This window comes from Oncorhynchus clarkii, chromosome 3, assembly GCF_045791955.1.
Source record: "Oncorhynchus clarkii lewisi isolate Uvic-CL-2024 chromosome 3, UVic_Ocla_1.0, whole genome shotgun sequence".
NCBI lineage: Eukaryota > Metazoa > Chordata > Actinopteri > Salmoniformes > Salmonidae > Oncorhynchus > Oncorhynchus clarkii.
The window spans coordinates 15,502,943-15,515,251 of record NC_092149.1 but is presented as its reverse complement, the minus strand read 5'-3'; the positions used below and the strand labels follow the sequence as shown (position 1 = coordinate 15,515,251).

At 45.2% G+C, this 12,309-nt stretch overlaps 1 protein-coding gene across 4 annotated transcripts; it reads left to right on the top strand.

Moving 5' to 3' along the window:
* Window positions 1-4: 4 nt before the first annotated feature.
* LOC139388955 (U2 small nuclear RNA auxiliary factor 2a) lies at window positions 5-11,961 on the top strand. Of its 4 annotated transcripts, XM_071135752.1 has the most exons (13): window positions 19-584; window positions 994-1,056; window positions 1,224-1,365; window positions 1,988-2,026; window positions 2,523-2,632; window positions 2,800-2,951; window positions 3,381-3,497; window positions 3,669-3,807; window positions 7,188-7,267; window positions 7,606-7,746; window positions 8,217-8,303; window positions 9,795-10,046; window positions 10,144-11,961. In XM_071135752.1, the coding sequence occupies exons 1-13, from the start codon at window positions 536-538 to the stop codon at window positions 10,276-10,278; spliced, it is 1,506 nt and encodes a 501-aa protein (XP_070991853.1). In that variant the 5' UTR covers window positions 19-535; the 3' UTR covers window positions 10,279-11,961. The 4 variants fall into 4 exon arrangements, with proteins under 4 accessions (XP_070991856.1, XP_070991853.1, XP_070991857.1 ...); XM_071135755.1 differs by lacking the exon at window positions 994-1,056 and having other exon boundaries at window positions 5-584; XM_071135754.1 differs by lacking the exon at window positions 1,988-2,026 and having other exon boundaries at window positions 356-584.
* The last annotated feature ends 348 nt before the right edge of the window (window positions 11,962-12,309 follow it).

Below are 12,309 nucleotides of genomic sequence, written 5' to 3'. Positions count from 1 at the left end.
AGGTGTATATCAACTTCCGGTGTCACGGGGTGCCTGGGAGACGAAACGCAAAAAGCGGGCATACCGGACATATTCCGTATTTTCTCATTGTATACATTTAATTGCAAAACATATATATTGGGACGATTTCAAACACCAACAGGACAGACGGCATAACATTGGATGTGCAATTGTACCAGCATATCCGTATTCACTCGATTTGCTAACTAGTTAGCATTAGCTCACTACCACGACTCCTTCAAGAACAGGCCCCAGCCTGGACTTTGCTTTAGCTATCTAACTAGCTAGCACAAGATAACGCGATTTCTTCGTCAATGTTATGGTCTTAGTGTAAACTAGAACCACATCTTTATAACTCACTTGGAGTTGTTCATGTTGATGTGTGGTTCATTTAGATATTTCTAAACCGCTGCATTGCCGTTGTGTATCTAGTTAGCATTTACTAAGTGTGTTGTGCACTTTTTTCGCTAGCGACCTCGTCCATTTTACAGTCACAACTAACTAGCTAGCTAGGGCTAGCAAATAAGAAACGGCGATGTCGGATTTCGACGAATTCGAGAGACAACTGTCTGAAAACAAACAAGGTAAGCTAGCTAGTTAATCACTTATGTTTTATAACCAGGTTCTAAACTAGTTAGCAATCAACATATCACAACACAAGAGCGCGGGCTGGCTAACTAGCTAGTAGGAACGTTGGCTGCTGGAGTCCACACTGTCGCAGCTGTCGTCCCAGGCACATTCGTGTGGCTATAACTAGCTATCCCATTGTTTAAAAGTAACGTTTTTTTGTCACTAACCGTCCCTGTTTTGAATCAGCTGACGTTTTCCAGCTCGGTATATGTTGAAGTTGTCAGTTAAAATATTAATCCATGAAAAATTAACATCTCTTGGCCATACAGTAGCTATATCCTATGAAAGTAAACACGTAACGGTGTCCATCCTCTTGCCCCCTGTACCATCTTCTCTCCTCCCCATCTCTATGGTCCTCTGTAGCTCAGTTGGTAGAGCATGGCGCTTGCAACGCCAGGATAGGGCGCTCGATTCCCGGGAACACCCGTACGTAAAATGTATGCAAGCATGACTGTAAGTCGCTTTGGATAAAAGCGTCTGCTTAATGCCATAACTATATTATTTTAACTCAACCGTTTTCTCTCCCCCTCTGTTTTTTTCTTCCTTCTTCCTATTGTTTCACCGTTCCTTCCCCTTTCTTTCCCTTCCTCCAGCGGAGAAGGACAAGGAGAACCGCCACCACCGTCGCTCCCCCTCTCGCAGCCGCAGCAGAGAGAGGAAGAGGAGGAGCAGAGACAAGGACAGACGCAGCAGGGATCGCCGTGGAGACAGCAAGGAGCGCAGACCGAGACGCAGGTAACTACAGCATTGTTTTACTGCACACTCTCAGGTGTGTAAGAGCCCTAGTTACGTGCAGGTACTACGTACTGGAGTAGGGCTATCTGCACACCTAATGAGTGAACAGTATAAGGACACTTGGAAAATAAGCAACCCAGGCAACACTGACTTTACCTGAAATAGAAAGCTCTCACAAGCATATTGATGCACAATATTATTCCTCTGTCTGAGGTAGCCCACCTATTGTCCTGACAGTGAGATGCAAGTTTGTGGAGGAAGACTCACATCTAACAGTGTTCACACACACATTGAATATTCTACACCTGGTCCCTGAAGTTGTTTTCGTGGAAAGAGCCATAGCGTACACTTACTAGTCCTCAGTGTTCTGTAGAAGATTCCAAATTGGTCCCTATCCCTAGGCCCTACTAGTAGATCTGAAAGGAGTGGATGTGGTGAGAGCTCCAGCAGAAGACCATATTACTTATGCCTATCCAATCCTTTAGCATCTATGTGACGTTCATTCAAACAGTGGCTTGGGGCTAATTTCCAATTGCACTCTAGCTCCACTTCCTGCATTGGAACTACCTGTGACCTGGGTTGGAGTGAAATGAAATGTGAACTCCTTCCAATGTCATTTCAGCTCACCATCCCAACAACAACCCCAAGAGATTGCTGTAAGGTAATACAGCAAACTAACACAGAGCTTGTTTCTGCATTATTACAATATCACTCCAGTCACTCTAGCAAGTGATCTCTCCTCTGATTGTGTACTATCCACTCATGTTTACGACAGCGTATTATATCCTGTGTATACCATTGTGTGGGAAGGTTTCGGTAAGGGGTTTCTATGGAGAGAGAGAACAATGAGGGCCAACTCTGTAATAATGGGTTAGATTTGTAGGGCTCTGTGACATCATCCACTGTAAATGTCATTTAAAAGTAGTATGTCATTTGAAATCACTTGTATTTGTAAAAGGTATAATAATTTATAACATGGATTCAGAAGTGTAAACCTGGTGTTTCTCATAGATGGGTTAAAGAGAAGCTGTAGGTTTCTCTAAAGGCCTGTTTCAAGTAATGACTTTTATTTGTCTTTTTATGTCATCTGTTTCCACCTGCGCTCCTCTGTTGGTCTTTCTATCCTCACTCCTCCTGTCCTATTTTCTCTCCATCAGTCGTTCCCCGCACCGTGAAACGAAGAAGAAGAACAAAGTGAAGAAGTACTGGGACGTCCCTCCTCCTGGCTTTGAACACATCAGTGTGATGCAGTACAAAGCCATGCAGGGTAAGAGAGGAGGCCTCACTTCCTTGTTCTCTCTCCACTCTATTTTTATCTACTCTATTCAACTCTTTGACCCTCGTTTGGCCTCTTATTTAACTGTGTTCTTACTAATACTGTCTTGTTCTGGAAGCTGTATGAATGTTGTTTTAAACATGTGACTTCTCCTCAAGCTGCGGGTCAGATCCCAGCCACGGCCCTGCTGCCCACCATGACCCCAGACGGCCTGGCCGTGACCCCCACTCCCGTCCCTGTGGTGGGAAGCCAGATGACCAGACAGGCCCGTCGGCTTTATGTGGGCAACATCCCCTTCGGCATCACAGAGGTCAGTTAGCTCCTGGATGGATGTAGGGACAGAGATCAGAGAGATGAGTAGGTAGAAGTTGATACAGGTTAACAGGGCTCTACAGTGCTGCCATTTAACTTGCGTATGTGACTAAATATGTAGCTGTGCAACCTGGAATTTTTATTTAGGAGGACCAGTGTGCCTAGAAAAATTAAGGATTCTAGCTTTTATTTCCTCATATGTTTCATTGTGCTCCTAAATTTCTTTGTTTGCGCCTACATTTTTGACGTGCTCCTCATAAAACAAGTTCTGCGTAGAGCCTTGACAGGTTAAGGATAGGGGCCGGGCCACCTGATTCTGTCAACTAGTATTTCAAGCTCAGGGGGATCAGAGAGTGCATAATAAATACTGTTGTTGGAGTGAGTCTTCCAGAGTATTGCCCCAATGTCTCTCCCTCTACCTGTGTAGGAGTCCATGATGGATTTCTTCAATGCTCAGATGCGTCTGGGTGGTCTCACTCAGGCTCCAGGGAACCCCGTCCTCGCTGTTCAGATCAACCAGGACAAGAACTTTGCCTTCCTCGAGGTGGGTCTCAACACCCACTTGACTATACTCAATACTGGAGAAGAAATGTGACCTTCCTCAATAGTCCAAAAGGGCCTCTTTTCCTTTTATCTGAGTTTTCTGAAATAATCTGACAGGAGAAAGTTAACCCTCTACCTTTCTAAAACCTGGTCTGTGTTTGTTGTCCCAAAGTTCCGCTCAGTGGATGAGACAACCCAGGCCATGGCGTTCGACGGCATCATCTTCCAGGGACAGAGTCTGAAGATCCGCCGTCCCCATGACTACCAGCCCCTGCCCGGCATGAGCGAGAACCCCAGCGTCTACGTGCCTGGTCTGTCCGCCTGTCTGTCTCTGTCTGAACGTCTGTGGCTGACTGCTTCACTCTCTATTTAGTCCATCTTTAAACCCTTCTTAGTCTGGCCTATTTCGTCTCTATTAGAGGTCGACCGATCATGATTTTTCAACGCCGATTACATTACAATCCATGCGCAGACTGTGTGGCAGGCTGACCACCTGTTACGTGAGTGCAGCAAGGAGCCACGGGAAGTTGCTAGCTAGCATTTAACCTGTCTTAAATAAAACAATCTTCAAATAATCACTAGTTAACTACACATGGTTGTTAATATTACTGGGTTAACTAGCTTCTGCGTTTCATATAATCAATGCGGTGCTTGTTCATTTATCATCGAATCACAGCCTACTTCGCCAAACGGGTGATGATTTAACAAAAGCGCATTTGCGGGGGAAAAACACAATTGTTGCACGAATGTACCTAACCACAAACATAAAAGCCTTTCTTAAAAATCAATACACAGAAGTATATATTTTTTAAACCTGCATATTTATCTAAAATAAATCCAGGGTAGCAGGCAATATTAACTAGGGAAATTGTGTCACTACTCTTGCGTTCATTGCACGCAGAGTCAGGGTATATGCAACAGTTTGGGCTGCCTGGGTCGTTGCGAACTAATTTACCAGAATTTTACATAATTATGACATAACATTGAATGTTGTGCAATGTAACAGCAATATTTAGATTTAGGGATGCCACCCGCTAGATAAAATACGGAACGGTTCCGTATTTCACTGAAAGAATAAATGTCTTGTTTTCAAAATTATATTTTCCGGATTTTACCATATTAATGACCATAGGCTTGTATTTCTGTGTTTATTATATTATAATTAAGTCTATGATTTGATATTTGATAGAGCAGTCTGACGGAGCGGTGGTAGGCAGCAGCAGGCTCGTAAGCATTCATTCAAACTTTACTGCGTTTGCCAGCAGCTTTTAGCAATGCTTGAAGCACAGCTCTGTTTATGACTTCAAGCCTCAACTCCTGAGATTAGGCTGGCAACACTAAAGTGCCTATTAGAACATCAAATAGTGAAAGGTATATGAAATACAAAATGGTATAGAGAGAAATAGTCAACGCCTCATAATTCCTATAATAACTACAATCTTAAACTTCTTAACTGGAAATATTGAAGAACACCAGCTTTCATATGTTCTGAGCAAGGAACTTAAACATGTTTCTTACATGGCACATATTGCACTTTTTCTTTCTTTTCCATCACTGTTTTAGCATTATTTAAACCAAATTGAGCAGTTTCATTATATATTTGAGACTAAATAGATTATATTTATGTATTATATTAAGTTAAAATAATTGTTAATTCAGTAGTTATAATTGTCATTACACATACACACACATATATATATATATATATACACACACGCATGCATGCATACATACATACATACATACATACATACATACATACATACATACATACATACACACACACACACAGTGGGGCAAAAAGTATTTATTCAGCCACCAATTGTGCAAGTTCTCTCACTTAAAAAGATGAAAGGCCTGTAATTTATCATAGGTACACTTCAACTATGACAGACGAAATTAGGAGAAAAAAATCCAGAAAATCACATTGTAGGATTTTTAATGAATTTATTTGCAAATTGTGGTGGAAAATAAGTATTTGGTCACCTACAAACAAGCAAGATTTCTGGCTCTCACAGACCTGTAACTTCTTCTTTAAGAGACTCCTCTGTCCTCCACTCGTTACCTGTATTAATGGCACCTGTTTGAACTTGTTATCAGTATAAAAGACACCTGTCCACAACCTCAAACAGTCACACTCCAAACTCCACTATGGCCAAGACCAAAGAGCTGTCAAAGGACACCAGAAACAAAATTGTAGACCTGCACCAGGCTGGGAAGACTAAATCTGCAATAGGTAAGCAGCTTGGTTTGAAGAAATCAACTGTGGGAGCAATTATTAGGAAATGGAAGACATACAAGACCACTGATAATCTCCCTCGATCTGGGGCTCCACGCAAGATCTCACCCCGTGGGGTCAAGATGATCACAAGAACGGTGAGCAAAAATCCCAGAACCACACGGGGGGACCTAGTGAATGACCTGCAGAGAGCTGGGACCAAAGTAACAAAGCCTACCATCAGTAACACACTACGCCACCAGGGACTCAAATCCTGCAGTGCCAGACGTGTCCCCCTGCTTAAGCCAGTACATGTCCAGGCCCGTCTGACGCTTGCTAGAGAGCATTTGTATGATCCAGATGGGAGAATGTCACATGGTCAGATGAAACCAAAATATAACTTTTTGGTAACTCAACTCGTTGTGTTTGGAGGACAAAGAACGCTGAGTTGCATTCAAAGAACACCATACCTACTGTGAAGCATGGGGGTGGAAACATTATGCTTTGGGCCTGTTTTTCTGCAAAGGGACCAGGACGACTGATCCGTGTAAAGGAAAGAATGAATGGGGCCATGTATCGTGAGATTTTGAGTGAAAACCTCCTTCCATCAGCAAGGGCATTTTATTTATTTTATTTTTATTTAACTAGGCAAGTCAGTTAAGAGCAAATTCTTATTTTCAATGACGGCCTAGGAACAGTGGGTTCAGGGGCAGAACGACAGATTTGTACCTTGTCAGCTCGGGGATTTGAACTTGTAACCTTCCGGTTACTAGTCCAACGCTCTAACCACTAGGCTACCCTGCCGCCGAAGATGAAATGTGGCTGGGTCTTTCAGCATGACAATGATCCCAAACACACCGCCCGGGCAACGAAGGAGTGGCTTCGTAAGAAGCATTTCAAGGTCCTGGAGTGGCCTATCCAGTCTCCAGATCTCAACCCCATAGAAAATCTTTGGAGGGAGTTGAAAGTCCGTGTTGCCCAGCAACAGCCCCAAAACATCACTGCTCTAGAGGATATCTGCATGGAGGAATGGGCGAAAATACCAGCAACAGTGTGTGAAAACCTTGTGAAGACTTACAGAAAACATTTGACCTCTGTCATTGCCAACAAAGGGTATATAAAAAAGTATTGAGAAACTTTTGTTATTGACCAAATACTTATTTTCCACCATAATTTGCAAATCAATTCATTAAAAATCCTACAATGTGATTTTCTGGAGATAAAAAAATCTCATTTTGTCTGTCATAGTTGAAGTGTACCTATGATGAAAATTACAGGCCTCATCTTTTTAAGTGGGAGAACTTGCACAATTGGTGGCTGACTAAATACTTTTTTGCCCCACTGTATATATACACACATGTGCCGATTAATCGGTCGACCTCTAGTCTCTGTAGGTTCAGACTGGATTTAGGCTGTTTATATCAATGTTTGGTTGACTTTAAATAACTTCTCTCTCCTTCTCTGTCTGTGTAGGCGTGGTGTCCACAGTGGTGCCTGACTCGGCCCACAAGCTGTTCATCGGGGGCCTGCCCAACTACCTGAATGATGACCAGGTCAGTGAGCTAACCATAAGCAGCTTAGCCTTCTAACCAGGTCACCTGGAGCCACATACTGGGGTGTGCTGGCTGCTCACCTCCCGTGACGTCCCAGTCTGGCCCAGTGAAAACCTCCTCTTTCCTCACATGCCTAGTCAATGCTGGACGCGGTTAGCAGTGTACTGAAGTAACACTGTTGATGGAAGCCAGACAGCTTGAAAGAGCTCCAATAGTCTGAGATGTTAAGTGTTCAACAATGTCTCCTCTCCTCGTCTGACTGTTCTCCCATTTCCCCTGTCCCTCCCATCGTTTCCCCTCTGATCTCTATGGTAATCTTTCCTCTCTGTGTTCTCCAGGTGAAGGAGCTCCTGACATCGTTTGGGCCTCTCAAGGCCTTTAACTTGGTCAAGGATAGTGCCACAGGTTTGTCTAAGGGTTATGCGTTCTGTGAGTATGTAGACGTCAACCTGAACGACCAGATCACCATGGAGAATCAGGTAGCTAACCACCCCCTTCATTTTTACTTCTTCACACACCATGTCATGGTTTTGGACTTGTTCCGGTTTAAAAATATCTTCACATTTTTAATTACTTGCATATCAATAAAAATGTAAATGTTATAAAAGGGGAACTATATTGCTCTTGAGATATTATTAAAATGTATTATGTGTTTCATATATACACGTTAGCCCCCACAGAAAGAGACACAACTCTTGACAAAATTATTTCATATGTTTACACTCCCAATATTTCAGGGTTCTCTGTTATGATTGAACTCAATTGCAGTAACAAAAAAAACGAAAATGACCGTCTGTAGAAAGGGAAAAATACTAAATTCTTTTTTTGGTTGGGTTCTTGAAAGGGGGAATTTCAATATATAATGTGTGGAAGTGCATAGACCCTGGGGGGTTTGTCCCTGCTGATGATTGACAGCTGTATTAAACTTGGAGATGCCCTGTTCCCACAGGCCATAGCAGGACTCAACGGCATGCAGCTGGGAGATAAAAAACTCCTGGTGCAGAGAGCCAGCGTGGGATCCAAGAACGCCACTCTGGTAAGACTGAGATCTGGGAAGGCTGGGAATATAGTGCTACAGTGGAGAGGGAAGTAGAAGGTAGAGTGAAGCTCTTGATCCAGGGAGCCATCAGGACATCTGAGAAAGATACACTTGGATAGAGGATCTTGTGCAGAGGGGGTAAGAGGATCTTGTGCAGAGGGGGTAAGAGGATCTTGTGCAGAGGGGGTAAGAGGATCTTGTGCGGAGGGGGTAAGAGGATCTTGTGCAGAGGGGGTAAGAGGATCTTGTGCAGAGGGGGTAAGAGGATCTTGTGCAGAGGGGGTAAGAGGATCTTGTGCAGAGGGGGTAAGAGGATCTTGTGCAGAGGGGGTAAGAGGATCTTGTGCAGAGGGGGTAAGAGGATCTTGTGCGGAGGGGGTAAGAGGATCTTGTGCAGAGGGGGTAAGAGGATCTTGTGCGGAGGGGGTGAGAGGATCTTGTGCGGAGGGGGTAAGAGGATCTTGTGCAGAGGGGGTAAGAGGATCTTGTGCAGAGGGGGTAAGAGGATCTTGTGCAGAGGGGGTAAGAGGATCTTGTGCGGAGGGGTAAGAGGATCTTGTGCAGAGGGGGTAAGAGGATCTTGTGCAGAGGGGGTAAGAGGATCTTGTGCAGAGGGGGTAAGAGGATCTTGTGCGGAGGGGGTAAGAGGATCTTGTGCAGAGGGGGTAAGAGGATCTTGTGCAGAGGGGGTAAGAGGATCTTGTGCAGAGGGGGTAAGAGGATCTTGTGCGGAGGGGGTAAGAGGATCTTGTGCAGAGGGGGTAAGAGGATCTTGTGCAGAGGGGGTAAGAGGATCTTGTGCGGAGGGGGTAAGAGGATCTTGTGCGGAGGGGGTAAGAGGATCTTGTGCGGAGGGGGTAAGAGGATCTTGTGCGGAGGGGGTGAGAGGATCTTGTGCGGGGGGGATGAGAGGATCTTGTGCGGGGGGGATGAGAGGATCTTGTGCGGGGGGGGGGGTGGGGGGGGGGGGGGGTGAGAGGATCTTGTGCGGAGGGGGTGAGAGGATCTTGTGCGGGGGGGGGTGAGAGGATCTTGTGCGGGGGGGGTGAGAGGATCTTGCGCAGGGGGGGTGAGAGGATCTTGCGGGGGGGGGTGGGGGGGGGGGGGTGAGAGGATCTTGCGCAGGGGGGCGGGGTGAGAGGATCTTGCGCAGGGGGGGGGGGGTGAGAGGATCTTGCGCAGGGGGGGGGGTGAGAGGATCTTGCGCAGGGGGGGGTGAGAGGATCTTGCGCAGGGGGGGGTGAGAGGATCTTGCGCGGGGGGGGGGGGGGGGTGAGAGGATCTTGCGCGGGGGGGGTGAGAGGGTCTTGCGCGGGGGGGGGGTGAGAGGGTCTTGCGCGGGGGGGGTGAGAGGGTCTTGCGCGGAGGGGGAGCATATGTTGTGCCCTTGGGGCGGCCTGTGCTGTGTCTGTTCTACTTTTCCAATCCCTCACTGCATGTTCTGTATCCACCGACACTCCTTCTCCAACCCTCCCCTCTCCCCTCCAGACAAGTATAAACCAGACCCCGGTGACGCTGCAGGTGCCGGGCCTGATGAACAGCTCAATGACCCAGATGGCTGGCCTGCCCACAGAGGTGCTGTGTCTGATGAATATGGTGGCTGTGGAGGAGCTGGTGGATGAAGAGGAATATGAGGAGATCGTGGAGGATGTGAGGGACGAGTGCAGCAAGTACGGCCAGGTCAAGAGCATCGAGATCCCCAGACCTGTGGATGGGCTGGAGGTCCCTGGCACTGGCAAGGTGAGAGAGAGAAGCTTCTGTCTGTCTTCAGCTTTATGACTATGTCTTTTTGAATGATCTCCATTGAACCTCCTTACATTTCCTCTCTGTCCTATAGATCTTTGTGGAGTTCATGTCAGTGTTTGACTCCCAGAAGGCCATGCAGGGTCTGACGGGCAGGAAGTTTGCTAACCGGGTGGTGGTGACCAAATACTGCGACCCTGATGCCTACCACCGCCGAGACTTCTGGTAGAGGATGACGACAGACGAGGATAGTGAGGGGGGATGGATTGTCATATTTCAAATCGACCCCTAACCCCATACCGCCTAGGCACTTGTTTTGACCTGAAAAGGTGTGAGCGACATAATGTTTCACCTAGTCCATCAGAAGGCCAGGTGGAGTTCAGAGAAGTACCCGGGGGTAGGGGCTGGGGATCCATTTGCTATTGGGCAAAAGAGAAGGGAGAGATGAAGGGTTTGTATTCTGATGAAAACCGGGGGGGGGGTTCAAAGATTTTTGTGAATTGTGTGTAGTAACAGGACAGGGGTAAATGATTTTTTTTTTAAAAATACTTTGTGAGAAAGAGATGGGTCATTCTGGGGGGGTCTTGCCACACCTTATGGTTTGTATTTAAATGGAGGGAGCCTGTTTTAAGTACTTTAGGAAGGTGTAGAGAGGGGGAAGTGGACTGGTCTACTCTATAAGAGTGGTGGATAGATGGATGGAGAGGAGTATTCATCATTTCATATGGGGAGAGGGAGTTGGTGACATTTTTTATTTGGCCCACCAATGTAGATAACATGATCAGTTTCTTGTTGTGAAAAAGGGGAAGGAAAGCTGGAAAACTATTGACAGGATAGCATGGAAAACTATTGACAGGATAGCATGGAAAACTATTGACAGGATAGCATGGAAAACTATTGACAGGATAGGATGGAAAGCTATTGACAGGATAGGATGGAAAGCTATTGACAGGATAGGATGGAAAGCTATTGACAGGATAGGATGGAAAGCTATTGACAGGATAGGATGGAAAGCTATTGACAGGATAGGATGGAAAGCTATTGACAGGATAGGATGGAAAGCTATTGACAGGAATGGCCTCGTTTTGCGATTTTTATTTCTCAGATTTGGACCTTTAGATTTCCTTGTTTCTTTTCTTCCATGTACATCAGACTAAGCCCCTCTCCCTCTCCCTGTGTGTGTAGCGAGAGGGGGAGAAGCTGTAACTACACATAACCAACTCCAATGTCATATTGGACTAATTTATCTGAATGTCAGCTGTTGTGGTTTATACTGTCACACCTTGTATTGTCACCAGGGCCGACGTTTGAGTACCATACGTTTTTATTACTGTCTGTGTCTTTGACGTTTTTTTTTGTTTTTGGATTGAAACCTTTCATCTAGTGTGAATTTATCCATCGCCATTGTTAGCAGGCAAAATAATTCTGTCCCTACACCCTACCCTTACCCATAAGAGAGACTGGGAGAGGGGGAAGGCAGACTTTTGAAGTTTTGAATTGTGAGTGTTAAATATTGGATTGGTGTTGAGTAGGGCTCGATCTGATTCTGATTAAAAGCCTTGCTATTTTTCATGTCACATTCAAGATAAAAATATATGGAGTACTCATTCATGTCTGTGCTTAGCAAGTTTGTCAATACATGGAGTCATTTCATGCTTTGGTATTTTCAGTTAACAATGATTTAAGATTGTAGTCAGTATTGAAGTTGTATTTCTTTGTCTGGAATGAGCTTCTTTTGTTTTGCTTCCTGTTTCAAACCTACCTATAGAATATTGGACTGCTCATACAGAAATCTCTTTGGCCCAGGTAGTGTTTGTAACTTCTCACCTCAGCAGACAAAATAAAGGTATAAAGACTAATACCACTGTTTCCTGTTCTACTGCCCACAAATAAAATGCACTATTTACTTTGACCAAGTTATCAGGCTTTTAGTAACCATAGAAGTCAGGTAGTATTGTGTGATTGTACACCTCTTCTGTTAAGTAATGGGTTTGTTGTCACAAAGGGTGAGATGGAGATGTTAAACAGATGGTTTTTTAACTGAAGGGGGGTGCAGTCTTTTGGACAGGTTCTCAAGTGTTCTATTGGACTGTTCAACAATGTTCATACTCATCAAAAGGTTGTCCCCTCAACTGTATATATGGTCTCACTTCTTCCTCATCTCCCTCAACCTTTGTCATTACGACTCCAAGGACCACTGGTTATGCTATGGGGTTGAGAGGGAGTTCCCATGATGCTTTGTGTTCAGACCTAGAGTTGG